This window comes from Hoplias malabaricus, chromosome 4, assembly GCF_029633855.1.
Source record: "Hoplias malabaricus isolate fHopMal1 chromosome 4, fHopMal1.hap1, whole genome shotgun sequence".
Lineage (NCBI taxonomy): Eukaryota > Metazoa > Chordata > Actinopteri > Characiformes > Erythrinidae > Hoplias > Hoplias malabaricus.
The window spans coordinates 8528284-8556011 of record NC_089803.1 but is presented as its reverse complement, the minus strand read 5'-3'; the positions used below and the strand labels follow the sequence as shown (position 1 = coordinate 8556011).

The 27728-nt window shown below is 39.3% G+C and overlaps 1 protein-coding gene across 2 annotated transcripts; it reads left to right on the top strand.

Moving 5' to 3' along the window:
- The first annotated feature begins 285 nt into the window (after positions 1 to 285).
- On the top strand, positions 286 to 27728 carry LOC136694122 (uncharacterized). Of its 2 annotated transcripts, none has more exons than XR_010802147.1 (6): positions 286 to 471; positions 6192 to 6354; positions 16978 to 17229; positions 22971 to 23529; positions 23753 to 23830; positions 24787 to 27728. XR_010802147.1 is itself a non-coding variant. In XM_066667509.1 (6 exons), the coding sequence occupies exons 2-5, from the start codon at positions 6291 to 6293 to the stop codon at positions 23812 to 23814; spliced, it is 915 nt and encodes a 304-aa protein (XP_066523606.1). In that variant the 5' UTR covers positions 286 to 471; positions 6192 to 6290; the 3' UTR covers positions 23815 to 23830; positions 24787 to 27724. The 2 variants fall into 2 exon arrangements, 1 of the variants encoding a protein (XP_066523606.1); XM_066667509.1 differs by having other exon boundaries at positions 22971 to 23507; positions 24787 to 27724.

The window sequence follows — 27728 nt, the reverse complement described above, 5'->3', positions numbered from 1 at the left end:
GGGAAATTTGATTTCAGTAACGTGCAACAAATGTGCTGTGGACGTATTATTATTCAAAGAAAATGCAAATACACACCGGTTACGGCTATTTGTACTGTATTATTTATAGTTATTCAAAATGATGTATAACGAATGTCCTGTATTGAGTCGGCAGGTGTCGTAGTTTGCGCCTACATCCGTGTATAGTGCGTAGTTTGTGGACGCTCCCTCAGCTCTGGCAGCGCGAGGTTAACGGCTGTTTGAGGTTAAATGACGTTTATGTTTAAAAGAGCCGCGGATGACTGTATCTGTTGCCAACGAAGATATGAGATGGTGAAACGTGTTCTTGCTCCTAGCGTGTATTTACGTAGAGGACCGACACCTGAAACCGACTCTACCTGTCCGACTGCTTCAGAGAGACGACGGAGTGCTGTACCCGCTGTCCTCAGACACAGCAGGTATTCTTCAAAGCGGTTTGTCCTTACGTTTAAGGTAAGAAAGACGTAAGTGCCGTATTTTATGTCACAGTCAGGCGATGTATTGTTGTATATGTGGGTAGAGCGCTTTAAAGTGTGTGTTAAATGACAAAACCACGACTTCTTGTCGAGTTCAACGAGGTTTTATTCAATTATTGGCCGCAGCAGCTGGACCTAGTATGATTTTTTTGCATAATGTGTGCGGTCTGGCCACAGAAAGGACTCTCACTACTCCTTCATTATTAAGCAGACTTTCATTATGTGAATTGTCATGCGAAACACTTTGGACACTCCTGGTCCCGATGTGTTGAAGCCTCGGACCTTTGACCCAGGCTCCAGGCTAGAGTATTAAATCAGCAGGCGATTATGAATGTGCCTGATTGGTCAGGTCCAGTGTCAGTCTGGCAGGCCGTTTCATATTCCCAGGCTGGAACATGGATCCAAGGTCCAGATTTGATGACCTCTGCCTGGTCACATTGATATATTTCTTGATTGTGCAATATGTGTTGCAAACATTTACATTAAATATATATATGTAAAAATCAGCAGATCAAGAGAAACTGTGCCCTAAAATAACATCACATTTAAATAGAGAATAATTTAACTCATTTAAAATTAATTTCATTATAAACTGTGGGTGCCCTGTGAAGGACTGGCGTCCCCTCCAGGGTGTATTCCCGCCTTGCGCCCGATGATTCCAGGTAGGCTCTGGACCCCTCGTGACCCTAAAATTGGATAAGCGGTTACAGATAATGGATGGATGGATGAACTGTGGGTTGTGAAAAAGTAGCCTTTGTTTTTGAAGATATCTTAAGCTCAGCACATTGATAAAAACAGTATTGCTTTAATGTCTAGAGGAAGTATCCGTATGTCAGAGGCAACGGAGTGGCATTTCAGGAGGTGCTACTGTCACATAGCTGCAGGGTCCCAGAATCCAGGATGGTATCCTCATCTTAGTTCACTGTCTGTGAAGAATGTGGTGTTATTTCTCTGTGTCTGTCTGTGTTGCCTAGGTGGAGTGACTGTGTGAAACTGTTTGCATGTGTGTGTGTGTGAGTGACTGGGTGAGTGTGTGACTCTCTGTGATGGACTGGTGCTCTGTCCTGGGTTTGTTCTTCTCTTGTGCCCCATGATTCCGGGTGAGTTCCGGACCCACCGCGACCCTGAACATGATAAAGTTCTTAGAAGAAGAACAAATCCATTCTCCATTTTCTGTTAGAGCAGGAGTCATGGGGGAAACTGACATTTAATTTATATATATATATATTTAAATTATGTGTTGTCATGGTTAATGACGTGATAGAATTGTTAAAAAATGAATGCATTTATAAAACGAAAATAAATATGTAGGAAGCTTTCATAGGGGATCCTTAACATACATTTGGGTCTTTTTTCCAAGACGTTTGGGAGCCCCTGCTGTAGAACAGGTGTTACCTTTTTATTAGTCTGTAAATAAACCAGAAATGTGTTATTAGACCAGAGAAATTTCTATATCCTCTTTTTTTTATTGTTGTATATTAAAAATAAAGTTGAATGCAGGAACCAAACACGAAACCCCACATTCTTGGCCATTTTTATGGATAGTTTGGAACTGTTGACTGAAATGATGCACCTCTGACTGAGTTTCAGACTGGTAAGGTGTGTGTGTTTATTTGGATCTAAATTCTCATGTGATTTGTAGGCTCCTTCAAACTAAATAATAGCAGTGTTGACACTCGGTGTCTTCTAGCGGGAACCAGTTTTTCCAGTTCAGCCTGTACCCACTTAAACCACTTCAACAGATGTGTTAAGATGTACTGGGACGGAAGAAAGACACTAATGTGTTCCAGAAGAGTTTAACTCTCTTTGTTCCTTTGAAATGACCATTATGTGAGGGTGAAAGCAGTGATCATGTGTCATTGAGGGAGGTTTATTAAGAGCTTCGACCTGTATTTATCCTCTGAACCCGTGGTGTCTGTTTTGCCGATAATACACTACACACCCACAGTAATGTAGCCACTCATTGTGGACACACATGTACGGTTGTGCAATCACTTTGTGTATAATCTCCATAGAGAAGCACTGTCAACACAACCGGTTGCGCTGGAGCGGCTGCACATGAGCCTGAGCTCACCTAGCGTAAAGCATTGTGCTGTGAGACAGTGGGAGAGGGCAATAATAGCTTTGAATAGTTCAATGTTATACATCAGAAATATACTCTTGAGCTAATTGTTCAATGTCTGTCTCTGCACTAACTAATGTTAAAGTGGCTGAATGCCATCAGGGGTCAAACATGGTTAAAAGCCTTTTACTGGAAGTGCAGAAGCTGTTACTGCAGCAGAACGGGAACAAAATACATAGTTTTTTTTGTGCCAATGAATGACTCACAATTCAGTGTGCAGAGATTGTTGTTGAAGAGATCAGATGTACTCTTCATGCTTCTAAAGACCCGTGTTTCCATTATGTGGGAAAAAACACACTGTAATTGTGTGCCAGGAAATATGGCTCACAGGAGCTAGGTGTGTGTTTACAGTGTGTGTTTGCTAATCACCACTCCCTCAAATATTCAGCGTGTGGTCTAATAACTAGCTTAAAGCATTCTCAGATGAGCAGAAAAAACCTGATATACCATTTTAATTTCAGATAAAAAAAAGAATAATAAAAAATGCTGCAGTGAAATGGGAATGTGATCCAATACATGGTTTCAGTAAAATCCAGTCAATAAAAATGGTTCTGCATTAGGGCTTGACAGTAGTTAAATATATATCAGTATAAAACACACAAATACTATCTGTAACGCGGTGGGTCTGAAGGAACACACCCTGGAGGGGGCGCCAGTACTTTATAGGGCGACACACACTCACACAGGTCCCTGGAGCTGAGTGACTGAGACACTACCTGTGCCATAGAATAAAGCAATGATATGTTTCAAGAAGTATGATATAACATCTAACATATTGACAATATTTTAATATACATCATGATACGCTGCGATCGGTTTTAAATTTAGTTTCAGAATATTAATATTGACAAAACCAAGAGGTTTATGTTTGATGGTGTTGTCATATTTCTTGTGGTTTTTAAATTGTTCATGTTCATGTCGAAATAATATCGCATCTAATAAAATTGGTGAAATATATTGTGATACAAATATTGGCTACATCTTCCAGTACTCTTTTATAGCTCTTACCATGACCGATATGGCAAAACAGGTTTACAGAAATCACAACAATATATCAGCAGCCTACAAATGAAAAAAGAAAGCCCCAGGTGAGCAATTGAAGATGACAGTGGCAGGAAAAACACCCTTGAGGCTGGAGGAAGAATCTCACAATACATATTGTGAAAAATGTGAAAAAATGTTCTATGAGCATTTTATAAACAGAACATTGTTTTATGTGCTAGCTCAACCTCATCTCTCATTATTCAAATAAAAATCAAATGTCCATGTTTAAATATGTTTAAGACAAAGGTTTTCATTGGGTGTCTTGCCTTTTCCCCATAATTATACATTGAACAAAATTCAGTTTTAAAGCAAAGCTAAAGAAGATGTTAGAAAAACATTAGTTTTTATCAAAATAAAGACTGAAGAACATGACAAATGACTTTATTAACTTACAGACCTACAGCGTCTGTAATAAAGTGCTTTTAAGAACAGTGTAAAGGCTTTGGCTCTGTGCTCCCAGTGTGGACTTCTGGGAAATAGCTCATCTGCAGACACACACTTTTAAGCTCCCAATCTTTAATAAAGTTATGCTCCACTTTGGCTCACAGGTGTGACTTGACTATGTATCTGTCGTCAAGGCAAAATGATTTACTCTTGCGAGCCGGTGGGAAAGGGTCTGTTGGACTTAAATGTACATTGGGAAATTGCGACTGGGCTATTGGTATCGTGGGTCAGGAGTTTTAATCAGCCTTTTGGAGCCCTTTTTCTCTCCTGTTGAGACGGGGATCACACTCTTTGCTCTGTAGAAACACCATGCCACTTCATACTTTTGTTTTCATAAGGCACAGCGTTAGCTAATGAAGCTTGCAATGCTGTCTGAACTGGTTTAGGGAACTGTACTGGGACATGAACGCTTCAGAAATGTGGCAGCAGCACCTCAGAGTTTAACAGCTTTGTACAGAAGTGTGTGCTGCTGTTGTAAGTGGTGAAATAGGCTGGGTACCCCCTCATTTTAATACTACCTCCTTTCAGCATTCCCTGTATCCAAACCACTGCCATATAACTGACACGCTGTTCTTTTTTTTATAGACTAACTCTGTGTTACTCACCTTCATTGTGTATGTGTGTGTGTGTGTGTGTGTGTGTTTGTGTAAGAGAATGTGGTTGGGGGCAGGGCTGTGAGCAGAGCACAGACTCATAGTGAGAGAACAGAATGGTTCTGTACAATTTAAAAACTTCAAATATCGATATAAACAATGTAGCTTCACTCCATATACCACTCTGTTCTATCTCGATATATTTTAACATATCGATATACCGCTCCGACCTTGATGAAAGTGTAATGGACATAATGAGGATTTATGTCTATAATAATAGTAGTCGTAGTAATAATAATAATAATAATAATAATAATAATAATAATAATAAAAACAATAGTTCAAACTCTTATCAATCTGAAAGTCACAAAACAGAGTCTATTTCAGTGCAAATGATGATGACTGGTAATGGTGAGTGGTCAGAGGCTGGTAACAGAGGTACCCCCTGCAGATATGTCATGTCCTAAATAAGACACTTGTTGTTGAACAAATTGGAGTTTTTTCTGACTGACCTTGTGTTCCCTCTCTGCTAAGAAACACAACAATGCTTTCCGTATTTATTTTTGCTGGCCTTAATATGGCTGATGCGTTTACCTGCGTGTTTCTTTACATAAGGATGAATGTCACCAGTATTTTAGATGCTCACTCTTTTCTGTTTTCTGGTTTTATTTCATTTATTCCTTTATTAAAATAATTTAGAATCCAAAATCCAGAATATATTTAATAATTAATATTTTGCTGAATGTTCATTGCTCTTTAAAGTGCTGTTATTGTGTCATTATGTTAGTGGCATTAAAAGGTCTTAGAATGAAAATAATATCATTTCTCACAGTATATCAACACAAACAAAAACCTAGACGGTGAGTAGCTGGTCTGGTGTGGATAGCAGGAGATCAGGGCAAAAACAAACTTCTCTCAGAGCCAGGCAGTATGAATGGACCTTCAGTGGTGGGATAAATAGATTTACATCTATAATATACAAACTAGTTGTTCAGAAGCAACTTTGGAAATAATTTCCTTGTGCCTATGAAACAGGATCTGCAGATGCATAGGGAGATAAAATAGAGAGGGAGCAAAAATAGAAAACCTATTTGTATGGAATAGCGAGAGAATATGAAGTTATTTAAACATTTGGGAAACAATGCATGTGTGTGGTTTTAGGTTTGAACATTATTAAGGATTTTTTCTTCATTTTATATAATAAAACTGCAGTTTCTGTACTAAATCTATTTTAAACGTGGCAACCCTATGTAGTGGACCCGCTCGTGATTTTATGAGATTTTATTACATCATTTTATTGCATCATTTTATTAAATCATTTTATTACACCATTTTATGAGAGCTGCACCTTATATAAAAATAAATATATAAATTATAATCACTTTATAAACATAAAGAAACTACTTATGTAGTGGTATAACATGACCCATTCCTACTTCAAACATGTTAAATATGAAAAAATGGGGCACATTACTGAGCGTTTCTTGTTTGCAGAGGCTCACAATCGAGGGACTGATGCATGGCGTGTTCCAGTGAATTGGGAAGCAGAGAACCCTGAATGTCTGGAATACTCGGAGTGTAACTGCTGCCATCATGGCACTCTCTTCATGTTTGCTGCTGCTTCTCGTCACTCACTGGGTCTTGGCTCAGGACATAGGTAAGCTGGAAATGCTGCTAATCTCAGTAGTTCCTGAGGGATCCAGTATATACAAACATATATGTCCAGTATAATGCTGTGTCAGATTCAGAGACCACTCTCCATTCATTTCAGTCCCAAATAAAAGGTTTTTATGCAACCTGGCTCTGTAAATGGGAAACAATCTAAGTGTCTCAGTACAGAATGTATCAGGCATTCGCTTTGTGAGTCGCTGGCTGAGCCAATTCCGAGAAATGGGACCGGTGGAGACACAGAACGTTGCAAAGCATGAAAAGAGATTAGGATGTTTCTCTATTCCTGCTGCATAGGTGGGTAATATTGACATATATTTGCTGTTCCAGTTAACTCTACTGTTACAGTTACAAGGAGGAATTGACTCATGCGCTAACTGCATGAAAGTAAACATAGAGCGAAAGTGCTACAAAACTAAACAGCTCCAGTTACAAATGAGTTTCTGCGGGAATTCAAACAGTGAAAATAAACTTTCAGACAGCTTATATTTCAGACACCAAAAAGATACAGTCACTTCTTACTCAAACACACCATTCCACCTTAAAAGAAGTGGACTTTCTGAGGAGTAGGGGGATGTTTGTTTTGCTGTGGGAAGAGAAGTTTCCCAGAACGGTCTACAATGGCTGCAAGGGCAAGTTATTCATTTTTGTCACATTTCAGATTAGAAGCAAACTGATAATTATAAAAGATAATCTGTTACCAAGAGGAATGTCAAAGGTGAAAATACATGAAAATAAACATTAGAAAATGGGACTCTTAACAATCACAGAAGATAACACAGATAAAAGGAAAATGTACAATAATAAGTTTCAGAGTACAGCGGTACAATGAACTTTGATCTTTGTTTTAAACACGCCTGTGACAGTGAAACACACACACACACACTAAACACACACAGTCATCTGCTGTGCCCAGGGAGCATTTAGGACCATCAGACCCTGTTAAAGCCCTGTGTCACTGCTGGACTGAGAATAATCCACCAAACAAAAATCATCCAGCCGACAGAGTCCTGTGTCACTGATGAAGGACTAAAGGATGACCAACACACACTGTCAGAGTCCGGTCGATGCAGCCAGCCACCAGCAGGGGGCCAGGCCTGCGCAGAGGAAGAGCTAGTGGATCTGCGTCTCAGGACTCAAAGTCCCAGAATCCTCAGCAACAGTCCGCACCAACCAGCTTCAGCTGTGCAGTGCCGCATATAAAGCCAGGCTCAAACACAAGCCAATGTCACACCTTTTTGAAGGAGCAAACAGTAGTGGTGTGAATAGCAAAAGAGAAAACAAGATAAAACTGAAAAAACACTAAGGCAGAAAGAGAAATTAAAGTTGCAAGAGAAAATAGCTGAAAAGAGAAAACTGAAGAGAAGAAAAGGCTTTATAGCCACAAGGGATTTGTTTAAAGAGCAGTTAACAGATACAAGCTGTGGTTTTTTCAGGTGTCTCCGTTGTTTGCCGTTACCAGGCTTGTTGTTACAACTGTTTGAGCAAAATTAAATAAATAAATAAATAAAAAGTATACACACGCACATCCCCTTTTTCTCGTAACTTAACAAATAACAAATTAAAATAAATAATAATTGTTTTGCAACTACAGATGAGCTATTGTTTCTGACTTTACATCTACGAGATGGACCACCGATGTAGAAGTGTGTCACAGAGTAGATAGTGTGTGGACACAGGGTTTAAAAACTCTGATCCACTCACACCAGCACCACATCAGTGTCACTGCAGCGCTGATCCATCACCCACATCATATACTACCTGCTCTGTGGCAGTCCACATAACATGGTGAAAGGGGGCTAACAATGTACACAGAGCAACAAGTGGACAACAGTCTGTAATTGTAGAACTAAGACTGTCTCAGTGTGGTCAGTGGAGCTGGGAGTATGGACAGTGAATCCAGAAACAAGGAGGTGAGGTTAATGTTACGGTTGATATATACATGTTCATTACAAATCGATTTGTCAGAGTCAGAGTCAATTAATCTTTATTAATTTCACATTAGATGCAAGAAATTTTATTTTAGCATGAGGAAGAGGGATAAAAAGAATATACATAAAATGAAACAATGGCCCTCAACAATTACCGAGATCTAAAGTGGTGCAGATGAACAGCATTTAAAGGGAAGGCCTATGATTGTAAATGCAGTTTTCTCTGTTTGTTTACATTCAGATGCTCCACGTCTTTTTGAATTGCTACAAAAACCCATGTGTAACTCAAGCATTTTAGTTTTGTAGCACGGTTGCTCCGTGTTTACTTTCATGCAGTTAGTGCTCTCCTGAATTTAGAGTCAGTTCCACTTTAAGTTACATAACTGTAACAGCAATAAGTCAATGTTACCCACCTATGGAGCAGGAATAGAGCAACATCCTCATTTCGGTTTGTGTTTTTTAACGTTAAGAGAGCTCCCCTTTGTCTAAAAAAACCCCACAGGTGCCTCTTCCATGAGCAGACAGAGAGAGAGACTAAGAAAGTCTAGCATTTCAGACTGAGACACTTGTTTTTTTTTTTTTTGTTGGAGAGAAGAAATCCCAAAAAGGAAAAGGAAATATTACATTCACTGTCCTTTTTTTTGGGACATCCTTAGCGCTGCAGTATCACTGACATTGTGGTGATGTGCTAATGTGAGTTCTTAAAGGAGCAATCTGTAATGTATTTACTGTACTTAGTCATAAAATGTCCAGGGTTTGTGATCATAGATTAAGGAAACAAAGAGTTGAAGCACTGGTGTCTCTGGAGTAGTATATTCTTTTGAACAGGTAACAGCAAGTTATGTCTGAACAAATATAGACATGTAGATGTATAAATTAAAGATGTAGGTTCCGTAGTTTGTTTTATATAAAGGAAGTGAGAGGTAGTGACGATTGAAAGGTGTAAAAACTGTGTTTGTGTGTGTTTTCCATTTAGAGCATTTAGCAGAATCTCTTATCCAGAGCAGCTGAGAAAAGAGCTTCGTGTTCAGACAGAATGTGTATCTTAGCTAGTACAGTTATGTTAGGGTCAAATTCCCTCTGAGCTCAGACGCTTGTCAGACCAAGGGCCAGAACTGATACCTTAATAAAATCAATATAGTCAGAGCTACTAGAAGGAAAAACTAGTCAGTGCTCATACCTAGAAAGGAGCTGAGATAAGATAACACTTCCGGAAGTAGTGTCACAGTAGTGTACATGGTGCACAAGAGAAGACATACAGAAAGAAATAACAATAAATAGTACATGTATATAGAAGTGGTTTAAAGGGGTAAATATCTGATGTTATAGCACTCACTTCTGTGTAAATTGTTTAAATAAATCCTGCACAGCTTTGTTTTTCTGTGCGCTTTATTTAAAGCTGTTGTCTGTTTAAAGAGAACAGTCTTATTCAAACAGGATAAGGCTGAGACATTGAAATGTGTGATGTACAAAGTAGAATTCTCACTTCATAATTACATTCATTTTAGAAGTCCGTTGCCCCTCCTACTATACATTCCATTCCTCTGTTGGAATGTGTTATATTCAAAACATGACCTGACCTAAAAAAAATATCACTACATGCCCAAATCTGGGATCACATCAAATGTATTTGTATAGCGCATACAACTGATGTTATCACAAAGCAGCTTCACAGAAATCCTGTCGAGGCAGAAGTTTTAACCAGGTGAGTGAGGCCAGGGGCAACAGTGGCAAAGAAAATCTCCCTTCGAGCTGAGGAAGAAACCTTGGGAGGAACCAAGGCTCACAAGGGGGACCTATATCCTCCTCTGGTCAATCTACTGGTAATAATAGTTATTAGTCCATGAAAACTTCAGTGTAGGGGCTGCTCCAAGGCCAGTGGTGGTGGCTGGAGCATGGGCAGCTGGTCTGAAGCGTGGAGCATGAACTCGACAGGCCATCCAGCCGGACACGTGGGCGGTCATTTACTCGGAAAAATGTAAAGGAATGGAGTTAGTTTTGTTCTGTTTGGGTGAATGTAAAGCAGAGAATGTGAACATTTCCAGAGTGTGGCTACTGTCTGCGACCGTGTCTGAGTCCCGAACATTTTCATTCCAGAGTTGGGGGGCTTTATAAGAAAAAGCTCTTCCCCTAGCTAAGGACTTCTGAATTCTGGGAACAATTAAAAAAACAGTATTCTATGATCTGAGTAATCGTGGAGGAGCATAATAGGAAATAAGATCTTACAGGTATTCAGGAGCGAGCCCATGTAGGGCTTTATTTGTCAATAATAGAATTTTGGGAGACATCTCTTTTTAAAAGAACCTCTTCATATTTTCCAAGGCACATACACCACCTGTAACAGTCTGCTGCTGGATAACATCTTTATTTAGATAAGAGCTCCCAGACTGTGTTCCCTGTATGTATTTCTAGGTCTTATGTTTCTTATGAAGGCTAATTTTATTAATATTGTATATGGTTTAATAATATATTTACATACATATGCTGGTCATAAAATTTGAATATCATGATAAAGTTGACTTATTTCAGTAATTCCATTCAAAAAGTGAAACTTGTATATTATAATCATTCATTACACACAGACTGATATATTTCAAGTGTTTATTTCTTTTAATTTGATGATTATAACTGACAACTAATGAAAAGCCCATATTCAGTATCTTAGAAAATTAGAACATTGTGAAAGGGTTCAATATTGAAGACACCTGGTGCCACACTCTAATCAGCTAATTAACTCAAAACACCTGCAAAGGCCTTTAAATGGTCTCTCAGTCTAGTTCTGTAGGCTACACACTCATGGGGAAGACTGATGACTTGACAGTTGTCCAAAAGACGACCACTGACACCTTACACAAGCAGGGCAAGACACAAAAGGTCATTGGTAAAGAGGCTGGCTGCTCACAGAGCTTTGTGTCCAAGCACATTAATAGAGAGGCGAAGGGAAGGAAAAGATGTGGTAGAAAAAAGTGTACAAACAATAGGGATAACCGTACCCTGGAGAGGATTGTGAAACAAAACCCATTCAAAAATGTGGAGGAAATTCACAAAGATTGGACTGCAGCTTGAGTCGGTGCTTCAAGAACCACCACCACACAGACGTATGTAAGACATGGGTTTCAGCTGTCGCATTCCTTGTGTCAAGCCACTCTCGATCAAGAGACAGCGTCAGAAGCGTCTCACCCCTGGGCTAAAGACAAAAAGGACTGGACTGCTGCTGAGTGGTCCAAAGTTATGTTCTCTGATGAAAGTAAATTTTTCATTTCCTTTGGAAATCAAGGTCCCAGAGTCTGGTGGAAGAGAGGAGAAGCACAGAATCCACGTTGCTTGAGGTCCAGTGTAAAGTTTCCACAGTCAGTGAGGGTTTGGGCTGTCATGTCATCTGCTGGTGTTGGTCCACTGTATTTTCTGGGGTCCAAGGTCAACGCAGCCATCTACCAGGAAGTTTTAGAGCACTTCATGCTTCCTGCTGCTGACCAACTTTATGGAGATGCAGATTTCATTTTCCAACAGGACTTGGCACCTGTACACTGCCAAAGCTACCAGTACCTGGTTTAAGGACCATGGTCTCCCTGTTCTTAATTGGCCAGCAAACTCTCCTGACTTTAGCCCCATAGAAAATATATAGGGTATTGTGAAGAGGAATGCAATACGCCAAACCCAACAATGCAGAAGAGCTGAAGGCCACTATCAGAGCAACCTGGGCTCTCATATAACACCTGAGCAGTGCCACAGACTGATTGACTCCATGCCACGCCGCATTGCTGCAGTAATTCAGGCAAAAGGAGCCTCAACTAAGTATTGAGTGCTGTACATGCTCATACTTTTCATGTTCATACTTTTTAGTTGGCCAGCATTTTTTTCTAAAAATCCTTTTTTTGTATTGGTCTTAAGTAATATTCTAATTTTCTGAGATGCTGAATTTGGGGTTTTAATTAGTTGTCAGTTATAATCATCAAATTAAAATAAATAAACACTTGAAATATATGTCTGTGTGTAATGAATGAGTATAATAAAAACCTTAAACTTTTTGAATGGAATTACTGAAATAAATCAAATCTTTCGTGATATTCTAATTTTATGTCCAACACCTGTATGTTGTAACAGGTAGTGAGTAATCAAATGTATAAATTCAGTTTTGTTGTTTTTGTGAAAAAAAAAAAAATCTCTTAACAGGCAAAATTGAGGTCCCTTTCTAAAGAGGCATGTTCATTTCAGATAACCCAAAGAGCACAAAAATAAATTGTTATTTAATAATATTTAATTCCCTCTAAAATTTATTTAATGCATTTTAATATAAATCATTTGAGGAAGAACTTAAGGGTGGCAGAATGATACAGAGCACAGTTTCAGCTGGAAAGAGGCTCACAACTTCTTCACAATTCAAGGTGGGGTGGAAAAAAGCACTTATATAAAGTTACAGCACCATTAATTTGGAATGGAGTGAGGCACGCTTAGAGGTGTGTTTACATGAGCATCAGCAGCAACTATATTTTATTCATTTATTTAATGTTACACTTATATAGCACCTTTTTAGAAACCAGAAGATGATTTACAATCAACATTCAAATCAAATTAAAATTTGTTTATATAGAGCTTGTTTACATCTGACATTGTCACAAAGCAGCTTTACAGAATTAGTATGAGAACATCATTTGAATCAAAGCCCAATGCAAGCAGTTGAAGACGACAGTGGCAAGGGAATACGAGTGAGTAATCTGAGTTTGGCAGCGGTAGATGGAGGTGAGCAGCTCTGGTGTGGACAGAAGGGGAATCCAGCAATCTTCCATCAGTGGAGAAGCAATTTGTTTGGTTGAGTGCAGTAGAAAAGTGGATGTGAATATTTTCATTAGTGTAGTGACTTCAGCAGATTAAATTCCAGCAGAAAAGACATTCAACACACACACACTGGTGCAAAGCAGCAGCCAAACATGCACAGCATGCTCTCAACCAGAAATGACCGTCCACCTGGGAGGACTGCATTGGGCACAAGGGTTTCACCCAGGGCAGAGCGCCAATCCATGTCTGGGCACATACACATTCACACATACAGACATTCTTTCACATACACACGTATTCACTCACACACCAGGACAGTTATAAGAGAAGCCAATTCACCTAAACTCCTTTTTTTTTTTTTTTTTTGACTGTGGAAGGAAATACCCTGGATGAAACCCCTGCAAACACAGGGAGAACTCCACCCAGATTGGACTTGAACCCAAGATTCCAGAGCTGAGAGGCAAACATGCTAACCACCAAGACACTGTGCCACTCAAACTTGGTTGTAGCTGCAGTCTTGAGGAGCTCAGTAAAAACAAAACCCATGTTACATACTGTGACATGTTCTAAATTTGATGAATGATGTATTTGAATTTGTTAAACCATAGTAATCAAACATGATTTTCAGGTAGCTCAATATGAAAAGGTAATGATAAGTGCTAGGAATTTTACCATGGTGTACTGTGAAACCCGTAACTGTTTCACATACTATAAACTCCTTCCTTTAAAGACCACGTAGCTCTGGGTGTGACTTTAACAATAGATCCCTCTGCTTGTGTGTCTAAATCCTTTTAGCCTGTTGGACCTGATTCAAAACAAGAAAATCAGTTCCTGTTTCTTACAACATTGATGCTGATTGATTTGTGAATGCCTGATCATCCAGCATTTATTTGGATTTAGGCTGTAAATAAGTAGAACAGGTTTGTCCTGTTTGGCCGTAAGAGACTGGATATTGGATCGTTGCTGTGGAGATGTAGCATTAAGCCACACTTGCCATAGGTCATTAGGTTAACGTACAGCTGCTTCATAGCAGTCCAAGTATCTGTGATTTTTATAGACTGTATATGTATAACTGAATATAGCCACAAAGATAAAAATATAGAATGCAAATAAAGTTCAAAGTGCATTATAGTTTGCTCTGGCATTGCAAAGATGGCTGTATATTGTCCATATAAACACATTTAATGAATGAATGAATGAACACACTCCAATTTTGAGTTACATCAAAGTTTCTTGTTGTTTGGAACTGAGGATACTAATTGTTGAAGTTTGACTACTGGACTTTTTTGCTCATTCTGCCTTAATACAAGACTTCAGTGGCTCAGCCATCTTTTTTGTCAGGTTTCCTTCATGATGACCATAGGTGACCGATTTGGACAGCAGACAGGGAGGTCAAGAAAACACACTGTCTGTGAAGTCAGGCTGTTGTGGCACATTTAGAATGAGGCCTCGCATTGTTGCTGAAATAACCATGGATGTCCAAGAAAAAAAAAACATTGTCTTAATGGCAGCATACGTCTCTTTAAAATGTTGAAACTTTCTCTAACAACATGAAAAACTGGATTACAACAAAGAAAACCCTAATAATCCAATTATAAATATATAGTACATAACCAAGACAGGGAGCGTGGAAGGGTGGCATAGTTGTCTGTCCGGTTCGGTTACACTGGTGTATTTTGTAGCTGCTAAATTTTGAAGGGAGGTGGGGTGTGTTTTGTATTGTTTTGCCTCGTTTGCTGAGAATTGGCTGAGACTTGTCTGTCAAAGCAGTGGAGTTTGACTGGACTCAGGTCGAGGATTTTTTCCTGGTGGTAGTGGAGCTTGAGTGGGCTAAGAGGTGTGTACGTCCTCAGTAAGTTTTGCCGTAGCCATCTTGATGTTCACATCTCTTCTGCTTTACTGAATATGGCCCAGAGCATTAACATAGTGAAGCTGGTGAAAATTCTCCACTTGATACAGAAAACAAATAATCACAGACTGTGTTGACACATCTTTTATTACTGTATATAGTTTGTATATGATTGATATGATTGTAATTAGTAAAAAAAAGTTTATTAATTTACAGTCTGTTATTTAAAGATTATTAAATGGGTTTTATAACACCATTTATAACACATAGGTAAGAAGTGCAACAGTGACCTTCTGTTTACCAAATACTGAACACGCATCCATCGAGAGATTGTTTCTTCCTACGCAAATCTCACTGTACAATTCCCCTCCACTGTGTCAGGCATTACCTCAGAAATTAAGGAACATTTACATACCACTACACAGCAAATTCTCCCGGGTTAAATCACCACTATTAGTGTTAACTTAACACTGAGAGTGCTAAATCATTACACTAACAGTGTTAATTTAACACTAATAGTGTTGATTTAACACTGGTGAATTTACTGTGTATGCACAGATGACCTTATCCATGCATTTACACAGAAATGTTAAATTTTTATTGCACTCTGCAACTTTTTATGAGGTACTTTACAGTGCACACTCATTTGGTTTCATGCTCTTATGACATATTACAACCTACTGACTGGTAGTAGAGGTAACCTGGTCATACAGAACACAGTCACTTTATTTACCATTATTACAACTTGATCTGTTTTGCCTTTAACAGCTAAGTTGATCTTTTAACTGTCCACTAGATATAACTGTTAGTATGCTGTGACTGCCTCACTGCACCTCTGCACTGCCACCGGCATAATATTTATTCTACTTACTCAATTAATATATATTTTAATCTTGTTAATGTGGTTGCACAATATTCGTGACTTCTGTAACATCTGTATGTTGGTTCCTTGTTCCTGTTTTTTTTTTCTGTACTGCACTGCTGTAACACACAAATTTCCCTCTGGGATCAATAAAGTGATATATATATATATATATATATATACATACAGGTGCATCTCAATAAATTACAATATAATCAAAAAGTTAATTTCAGTAATTCAATTAAAAAGTGAAAATCATAGATTCATTACAAATAGAGGGATCTATTTCTTTTAACAATGGTGATTATGGCTTGCAGCCAATGGAAACACAAACGTCATTATCTCAGAAAATTAGAATACTGAAATGTATGTAAAGTGTATGCACTTAATACTTGGTTAGGGTTCCTTTTGCATGAATTATTGCATCATTACTGGAGGCGATCAGCCTGTGGCACTGCTGAGGTGTTATGGAAGCCCAGTATGCTTTGACAGTGGCCTTCAGCACATCTGCATTGTTGGGTTTGGTGTCTCTGATCTTCCTCTTGACAATACTCCAGTGATTCTCGATGGGGTTTAGATCAGGGTGAGTTTGCTAATCAATCATGCGCAGTTATACTGTGGTTATTAAACCAGGTATTGGTACTTTTGGCAGTGTGGACAGGTGGCAAGTTCTGCTGGAAAATGAAATCCACATCTACATAAAGCTTGTCAGCTGAGAGAAGCATGAAGTGCTCTAAAATGTCCTGGTAGATGGCTGCACTGACTTTGGACTTAATATGACACAGTGCACCAACACCAGCAGATGACACGGCTCCCCAAACCATCACTGATTGTGGATACTTCACACTAGACTCAAGCAGCTTGGATTGATTTCCATATAAATGTTCAGTATTGTATGTGGATTCAGGCATCAGTGGAAAGTCTTCAAATGTACACCCTGCCTATATGGGTGACTGTTTGTCATTTATTTATTACATTTTTTGATACTCACCTGGGCCACTGCTTTGTGGTCCCTAAATGAACCAGTTTTTGTTCCACAGAGTGTGTCCAACACATGGAAGAGGCAATGAATAAAATTGGTTTAGTACAGAGTCATCTGATACATCAAGGCCACCAGGTGTCAGTGTAATGGCTAGGTGTCATAAAGTGAAGGAGAATCACTGGAGGAATTAAGTACTTTCTTCTGTCCCACAGAGAGACACTACATCTACCACATCCACATGGTTCACTACAGCCCTCTGCAGAACGACTCTCTGAAGTACATTCAGCAGTCAGCCGCCATCCTGACCGACGGGAAACAGCTCAACTACTACACTGGCGGCAAGAATATGGTGTCCACTCTCAAAGAAAAAGCCTCCAGGAGCAGAATGAGGCACACGAGCGGGAAGCAGTCGTTTGTAAATGAGTTTGAAGCCTTTGACGACCTCCTGGAAATCAGCCCCAATGGTCAGTGCTGAAAACATCATGTCAAATATGTCATGTATTATAAAAATCATTGTATATATTAAATGCAGGTATGTGACATCGGCAATATGTCCTGTAAACAAAAAGTACCTTCACTAACATGAACCACACTATAAACTAAACTGCTGTTTAATATAAATATATGTAATTCCCCGTCCAGCACACTGTAACGAGACTAAAAATCACCACACACACTAACAACACTAAATACCAGTACACATAGACATACTAACAAGACTAAACACCAGCACAGACAGACACACTAACAAGAATAAACACCAGCACACAGACATACTAACAAGACTAAACACCAGCACACATAAACATACTAACAACACTAAACTCCAGCACACACAGATATACTAACAAGACTAAACACCAGAACACACAGACATACTAAGACTAAACACCAGCACACAGACATACTAACAAGACTAAACAGCAGCACACATAGGCATACTAACAACACTAAACAACAGCACACAGATATACTAACAAGACTAAACACCTGCACACAGATATACTAACAAGACTAAACACCAGCAAACACAGACATATTAACAAGTCTAAACACCAGCAAACACACACACTAACAAGACTAAACACCAGTAGACACAAACAAACACACACACACAAATATACTAACATTACTAAACACCAGCACACACAGACATACAAACAAGACTAAACACCAGCACACATAGACATACTAGTAAGACTAAACACCAGCACACAGATATACAAAAAACACTAAACACCAGCACACAGACATACTAACAAGACTAAACACCATCACACATAGACATACTAACAACACTAAACACCAGCACACACAGATATAATAACAACACTCAACACCAATACACATATGCATACTAACAAGACTAAACACCAGCACACAGACATATTAACAAGACTAAACACCAGCACACAGACATATTAACAAGACTAAACACCAGCACACAGACATACTAACAAGACTAAACACCAGCACACATAAGCATACTAACAAGACTAAACACCAGCACAGACAGACACACTAACAAGACTAAACACCAGCACACACAGACATATTAACAAGTCTAAACACCAGCACACACAAGTATACAAATCAGATTCCTAAAAAGTTGGGACACTAAATAAATTATGAATAAAAACTGAATGCAATGATGTGGAGGTGCCAACATCTAATATTGTATTCAGAATAGAACACAAATCACAGATCAAAAGTTTAAACTGAGAGAATGTATCATTTTAAGGGAAAAATATTTTGTTTCAAAATTTCATGGCGTCAACAAATTCCAAAAAAAGTTGGGACAAGGCCATTTTTTACCACTGTGTGGCATCCCCCCTTCTTCTTACAACACTCAACAGGGGACAGAGGAGACCAGTTTCTCAAGTTTAGAAATAGGAATGCTCTCCCATACATGTCTAATACCTCTAACTGTTCAATCGCCTTGGGCCTTCTTTGTCGCACCTTCCTCTTTATGATGCACCAAATGTTCTCTATAGGTGAAAGATCTGGACTGCAGGCTGGCCATTTCAGTACCGGGATCCTTCTCCTACGTAGCCATGATGTTGTGATTGCTGCAGAATGTGGTCTGGCATTATCTTGTTGAAAAAATGCAGGGTCTTCCCTGAAAGAGATGATGTCTACATGGGAGCATATGTTGTTCTAGAACCTGAACATAGTTCTCTGCATTAATGGTGCCTTTCCAGACATGCAAGCTGCCCCTGCCACAAGCACTCATGCAACACCATACCATCAGTGATGCAGGCTTCTGAACGGAGCGTTGATAACAACTTGGGTTATCCTTGTCCTCTCTGGTCCGGATGACATGATGTCCCAGTGTTCCATAAAGAACTTCAAATCGTGACTCATCTGACCACAGAACAATCTTCCATTTTGCCACACTACATTTTAAAAGACACCTGGCCGAGTGCAAACGCCTAAGTTGGTGGAGCTTGCTTAGAAATGGCTTCCTCTTTGCACTGTAGAGTTTCAGCTGGCGACGGCGGATGGCACGGTGGATTGTGTTCACTGACAATGCTTTCTGGAAGTATTCCTGAGCCCATTCTGTTATTTCCTTGGCAGTGGCATTCCTGTTTGAGGTGCAGTGACGTTTTAGGGCCCGGAGATCACAAGCATCCAGTAGAGTTTTACGGCCTTGACCCTTACGCACAGCAATTGTTCCAGATTCTCTGAATCTTTTGATGATGTTATGCACAGTTGATGATGATAACTTAAAAGTCTTTGCTATTTTATGCTGGGTAACACCATTCTGGTATTGCTGCACTATCTTTCTGCGCAACAATGGTGGAATTGGTGATCCTCTTACCATCTTGGCTTCAGAGAGACACTGACACTCTGAGAAGCTCTTTTTATACCCAATCATGTTGTCAATTGACCTAATTAGTGTTAATTGGTCTTTCAGATTTTCGTCATATGCTCAGTTTCCTTTTTCCAGCCACTTATTGCTACTTGTCCCAACTTTTTGGGGATTTGTTGACACTGTGAAATTTTGAATCAACATATTTTTCCTTTAAAATGTTACATTTACTCGGATTAAACGTTTGATCTGTCATCTATGTTCTATTACGAATAAAATATTGACATTTGCCATCTTCACGTCATTGTATTCAGTTTTTATTCACAATTTTTTTAGTGTCCCAATTTTTTTGGAATCCGGTTTGTACTAACAAGACTAAACACCAGCACACATAGACATACTAACAGCACTAAACACCAGCACACAGATATACTAACAAGACTAAACACCAGCACACATAGACATATTAACAAGTCTAAACACCAGCACACACAGATAAACAAACCAGATTCCAGAAGAAAAAGTTGGGACACTAAATAAATTGTGAATAAATACCAAATTCAATGATGTGGAGGTGCCAACATCTAATATTTTATTCAGAACAGAACACAAATCACAGATCTGAGAGAATGTATCATTTTCAAGGAAAAATATTTTGTTTCTAAATTTCATGGCGTCAACAAACCCCCAAAAAGTTGGGACAAGGCCATTTTTTACCACTGTGTGGCATCCCCCCTTCTTCTTACAACACTCAACAGACGTCTGGGGACAGAGGAGACCAGTTTCTCAAGTTTAGAAATAGGAATGCTCCCATTCATGTCTAATACAGGCCTCTAACTGTTCAATCGCCTTGGGCCTTCTTTTTTCGCACCTTCCTCTTTATGATGCACCAAATGTTCTCTATAGGTGAAAGATCTGGACTGCAGGCTGGCCATTTCAGTACACAGATCATTCTCCTACATAGCCATGATGTTGTGATTGCTGCAGAATATGGTCTGGTATTATCTTGTTGAAAAATGCAGGGTCTTCCCTGAAAGAGATGATGTCTAGATGGGAGCATATGTTGTTCTAGAACCTGAATATAGTTCTCTGCATTAATGGTGCCTTTCCAGACATGCAAGCTGCCCATGCCACAAGCACTCATGCAACCCCATACCATTAGTGATTCAGGCTACTGAACGGAGCGTTGATAACAACTTGGGTTATCCTTGTCCTCTCTGGTCCGGATGACATGGTGTCCCAGTGTTCCATAAAGAACTTCAAATCGTGACTCATCTGACCACAGAACAATCTTCCATTTTGCCACACTCCATTTTAAAAGAGCCCTGGCCCAGTGTAAACATCTTAGCTTGTGGAGCTTGCTTAGAAATGGCTTCCTCTTTGCACTGTAGAGTTTCAGCTGGCAACGGTGGATGGCACGGTGGATTGTGTTTAATGACAATGCTTTCTGGAAGTATTCCTGAGCCCATTCTGTTATTTCCTTGGCAGTGGCATTCCTGTTTGAGGTGCAGTGACATTTCAGGGCCCGGAGATCACGAGCATCCAGTAGAGTTTTATGGCCTTGACCCTTACGCACAACAATTGTTCCAGATTCTCTGAATCTTTTGATGATGTTATGCACGGTTGATGATGATAACTTAAAAGTCTTTGCTATTTTACGCATTCTATTATTGCTGCACTATCTTTCTGCGCAACAATGTTGGAATTGGTGATCCACTTACCACCTTGGCTTCAGAGAGACAGTGACACTCTGAGAAGCTCTTTTTATACCCAATCATGTTGTCAATTGACCTAATTAGTGTTAATTGGTCTTTCAGATTTTCGTTATATGCTCAGTTTCCTTTTTCCAGCCCCTTATTGCTACTTGTCCCAACTTTTTGGGGATTTGTTGACACTGTGAAATTTTGATTCAACATATTTTTCCTTTAAAAGGTTACATTTACTCAGATTAAACCTTTGATCTGTCATCTATGTTCTATTACGAATAAAATATTGACATTTGCCATCATTGCATTCAGATTTTATTTACACTTTGTTTAGTGTCCCAATTTTTTTGGAATCAAGTTTGTACTAACAAGACTAAACACCAGCACACATAGGCATACTAACAAAACTAAACACCAGCACACACAGGCATACTAACAAGACTAAACACCAGCACACAGATATACTAACAAGACTAAACACCAGCACACATAGGTATACTAACAAAACTAAACACCAGCACACATAGGTATACTAACAAAACTAAACACCAGCATACACAGTCACACTAACAAGACTAAACACCAGCACACAGATATACTAACAAGACTAAACACCAGCACACATAGGCATACTAACAAGTCTAAACACCAGCACACATAGGCATACTAACAAGACTAAACACCAGCACACACAGACATATTAACAAGTCTAAACACCAGCATACACAGATATACTAACAACACTAAACACCAGCATACACAGTCACACTAACAAGACTAAACACCAGCACACAGATATACTAACAAGACTAAACACCAGCGCACACAGGCATACTAACAAGTCTAAACACCAGCACACATAGGCATACTAACAAGACTAAACACCAGCACACACAGACATATTAACAAGTCTAAACACCAGCATACACAGATATACTAACAAGACTAAACACCAGCACACAGATATACTAACAAGAATAAACACCAGCACACACAAACATATTAACAAGACTAAACACCAGCACACACAGACATACTAACAAGACTAAACACCAGCATACACAGACACACTAACAAGACTAAACACCAGCACACAGATATACTAACAAGAATAAACACCAGCACACACAGACATATTAACAAGTCTAGACACCAGCACACACAGACATATTAACAAGTCTAAACACCAGCATACACAGATATACTAACAAGACTAAACACCAGCATACACAGACATATTAACAAGTCTAAACACCAGCATACAGATATACTAACAAGACTAAACACCAGCACACACAGACATATTAACAAGTCTAAACACCGGCATACACAGATATACTAACAAGACTAAACACCAGCACACACAGACATACTAACAAGACTAAACACCAGCACACACAGATATACTAACAAGACTAAACACCAGCATACACAGACACACTAACAAGACAAAACACCAGCACACAGATATACTAACAAGACTAAACACCAGCACACGCACACACACACACACACACATATATATATATGCTTGCATACATAGATGAGCATTAAAGACCATTAAGACAATGTCTGTCATATATTTTGTCTCTGTGCTTTTGAGGCAGCTGTGAGTGGGGTTGATGTTTAGGGTTCATATATGTACCAATAGGAATGTCTATGGTCAATGTATTTGTATGTGTTTCAGATACTCTTCACTATGAGAAGAGGCGTGGGTGTGAGATTGAGAGATCCTCCACTGGAGATGTGACTGTACTGAAGAGTGTGGTCGAATACAGGCACAATGGGCATGTTGTCCTCTTCTTTAACGCTAACACTGTTCAGTGGGAAGCACTGGACCTGAATTTTATCCCTGTTAAAATTAAGTGGGACAACTTAGTCCAGCTCAACCAGTTCCTCAAGCATTACGTGATGGAAGGGTGTGTGGAAACACTCATAAAATACCTGAATGCTTTGAGCACTAATGTGATCACAGAGACTCAGACACTGTCATTTTTCACTGAGCGTAATGCCGTGGCTTGGCCTGAAGAAAAAGAAGGCTGGTCCTTCTCTTTTCTGATGTTGCTGATCGTCTGTTTACTGATTGCTTGCACTGTCCTCCGGAGAAGGAAGTACGCTGCATGTGCATTACTCCCCTGTTTGAACCAATCCATACATTTACATTTTAATACATGTAGAAGACCATGGTCAGCAGAGGAGCCTCCAGGAAGAGAGGATTTAAATGGTGAGACTAAAGTCACCTTACTGTAAGTGTTCACGGGTTTACAGGCTTTAACCTCGAAAAATATTAATTCATGAATACTCTGATACAGCAATCAGTACTCTCATAATGAACAGATAATGATTGATTAACACTGATTAATCGGCTCTCTGATTACGATCAGTCAATACTCTGATAATGATCCAGAATTAATTCATGTTCTGTTCAGGATCCAAAGCTGAATCAGTTTTTTTCCCTTTCACATTTAGATGATGATGATGATTATGATGATGATGATGATGATGATGATGATGATGATGATGATGAATAAGCAGATAATTATTAAGGTAAGGACCACAGACCAACCACACACGTACACACACACACACTGTGTAGATTTTAGCCCCAGAGCCTGAGAGTTAAATAAGTCCCTTCAGAAAAGTGGAGGTTGGGTGCATCTTTGATGTGAGGCCAGATGAGAGACGTCCGAGATTCACTCTGATCAGCCAAAACATTAAAAGTCGAATCTACCCTCACTGTCCATTGTCTCAACTCCACTGGCCACACCAGTCACTTTGTAGTTTTACAATTGCAGACTGTAGTCCATATGTTGCTCTGCATATTTTTACCCCATCCCATTTTTTATTTGCATTTTTTTAAATAAAAATTTTGGCCTACGCATATTTTAGAAGGTATCCACATGAGAAAAGTGGCACAAAAATGCTTCTAGCCCTTTATGCTTTGCATTTTCTTCTATTCTTCTTGACATGACTTAAAAGAACAACAACAAAAAAAGGAATTGTTCAAATGGAGACATCACACACACACACACACACAAATCCATGGTCCTGGGATAGAAAACACTGTGCTAATGTAAACAGAAACAGTTCTGCACTGCTCATGGTGTGACATCATCATTTATGGGCAACTGCTTTTTTGGTTGGATGTGAAAACACAATGTATTATATAACTCCCAAAACTATAAACAAAATTATGTTTTCTCATAAAGTCCACACTGTAAATAGTCAATTGAAATAAATGTCCAGTGCAGTACTTTAGGTGCATTTGAGTTTGATGAGTGCTCCTTCAGGAACCCACTTTTGGCATTATAAACTATAAAAACTCTCCTACAACATCCACAGTAAATTCACCATTTAAAAAAAACAAACACCTGTTATTGCATTGGTTTGCTTAATATGCAAATATGTGTGGATGGGTTCTTTGTTTTCCCCACTGACACATCACAATTTGTTTTTACAAAGAAAGGACTCTGTGTGTGTGTGTGTGTGTGTGTGTTTTGCAGTATTAGAGGGAAATGACTCTTCTGACTCACAGCAAGACCCAATGATTCAGCAGCAGCAGAAAAGAGAAGACGATCCTCAGAAATGTTTTTAAACAAGACAACATTATGAAGAACATGCTCAGTGCATGTGCACATTAATGGTGGTATCTGGAGCCCACCAACCCACACACTGTGAAACAAGACCACCCAGTCAGTTTTCTGTGTGCAGCCAAAGTCGGAAAACACTGGATAAAACGGGCTGTTCTGATCCTGCTCCACATCTGACGTCAAGTGCAGACTTTAGAATTGCCACGCCCCTCATGAGAGTCTGTCCGATCACAGCGCTCGAGGTCGAGGTGAACTGCGAGCATCTCATTATCATTTAAAGGAAAAGGTGCTGAGAGCGGGCGCTCTGAACAGGGCTGTTTAGACAGGGAGAGAACACTGCTGTGGGGCGCGTGGGGTTTGGACCAAAGCAGGTCACAGATGAGGCATTAAGAACCAGAACTGTGTTCCACTGAGGAGAAGAGGGGTAATGTTTTATTTAAAGGCCATACATCAGTATGTCATGCACTACATCCCTTAAGATCTCAGACCCTGTGGAGCTGCATCTCACACTGTTCTCCAAAAACACGAACTATATTAGAAACATAATCTATATAATGTGTATTATTTATATGAATGAATTTATGACTATTTCCACATCTACAATGATTTTTGAGATCCCCAAAGTGCTTTGTATTTTTTTTTTTTTTTTTTTGGGATAGCCAATCCACACCTGTCCTCTCACCACACATCACCTATTGGGTAGGGGGGAGGCGAAAGGGAGTGGCTGTGGTGGTTTATTGTAGATGGGTACAATCCAGGAGCCAGAGAGTTTAGTACATTCTATATTTCAGGTGCCATACATCTACAGAGAACTGTTCTACAGAGAAATGTCATTGTTTAAACATTGTTTACAGCTGAACACAGAAAGAGGAACCACACAGATATAGCCACAAACAGCCACTAAATCTAAATTATCCATATGCAATTTAAAGAATAATAAATAAAAATAAACAGTTGTTAGTTGTTAAACTGATTATAGTAGCAATTCTGGTTCAAGGGGGGCTTCCCAACAAAAGAAGCAAAAGGAGGCTAAATAACCAGAAAGCAAATATACCAAACTATGATTGGAGTTAAGAAAAGAATTACAAACTTAGAGACCTGAGGAAAGAACGCTTTTTAAAAGACAAATCAGAGTGAAATGGTTCAGTCTAAAGTGTTGACAGGAAAGAGACCTGAGAGAACACTCGAGGGACTTTACCAAATTACTGGCCAAGCTTATGTGGCACTCTTGACATGTCTTGACATTTTCACAAATTTCACCTACCTAATAAAGTTTGTTCCCAAAAAGCTACACATGCTAATATTCAACACAAAGCCAGCCACAAAAATGTGAGAGAAGTCTGTATGTCATTCATCATTTTTTTTGTTTAAATTACCTCTAAACATGGACTTTGCAAAAAATGTTAAAAAGTGCTGATGTATAGTGAAAAAACACATTGTGAACCTGTATGAAATTTAGAGCTCTGAATCTTGGAAACATGGGTGTTGGCTACACATGGGTGTTTACAGCTTTCAGACATTTTATGTAGGTTTGCTTCTATATTGCTACAAATCTAACATGACACTGTGGCTCACACATTGACCATTCAAGAGATAGGTGTGAAAACACAGGTGAGAAATCCCCTCCCTGCTGTCAAAGAAAATGGCCCTTTAGCCCCCGCCCTGCCCTGCCCTGCCTCTCAGATCTTGGTTGCCCCATTTGGTCTGGCCATTGGACTGATCATGAAAGTCTCACAGAGTACCCCTGTAGCTGGCAGAAAGCCTTCCAGAATTGGATGGAGAACAGACAAGAGACAAATGAAATATGGATTTCTCCAGCTTTATGTAAAAAAGGAAAACTATTCTGAAATGTACCTTCTACGAGCCCTAACCTAAATAGTATTGAGCATCTTTGGAAGGAGCTGAAACATACCATCTGAAAAAGGCACCCTTCAAACCTGAGACAACTGGAGCAGTTTGCTTATGAGGAGTGGGCCAAAATACCTGCTAAGAGGTGCAGAAGTGTCATCGACAGTTACAGGAATCGTTTGATTGCAGTGATTGCCTTAAAAGTTTGTGTAACAAAATATTAAGTTAAGGGTACCATCATTTCTGTCCAGGCCTGTTTCACGAGTTTATTTTTTTTTTATAATTCTGTTGAAGCATAGTTGAAAAGCAATGTCTGACTTTCACTGGTTAATTTTCATAGCATTTGTATTTATTATTACTAATGTCAGATTTCAGCCGATTTAACTGAAAAACAATAGAATGTGAGAGCAGCACCAGCAATAACACCAACCCTGGGATTGGGTCACAGACTCAAGATGACTGTCATGCCCTACTTTTCACTCCTCCACTCTGAGATCAGCTTCTCCAGAGTCCTAACACTGACTTTTCCATGTCACACACATCTGGACACTCTCTGGTGTCATTATTGAGTCATGACTTTCACATGTTTTGAGCTCTCTGCCTGTCTCTTTGACCATGGTTTTCACTTTGCCTTTTGTGTGTACTCTCCTTAGTCCTGTGGGTCTGAGTGTTACATCGATGAAGCACGGCCCTCAACACCCAGCCCAACTCCATACCGTGGCACTTTATATTCTTATCACACTTGCACTCACCCTTTCAAAATCTGTCACTACCAGTATGTTTCAGCAGCTCTGCCTTTTACTGATATTAAGAGAGCAGATTTAAAATGTATTTAATCTTCTGTAAGAAATCCCTGGTTTAAAATATGAGTTGTCCTGACTTTATTGGCTGCTTTTATGAATCATTTCACATTTCAGTGATGTTGGGAGTGCCCCATGTTTTTCATTATCAAGCTGTCTCAGTGTGTTGTGTATGTGTGCTGTAAGAGGAACAGCGCAGTGAAACGA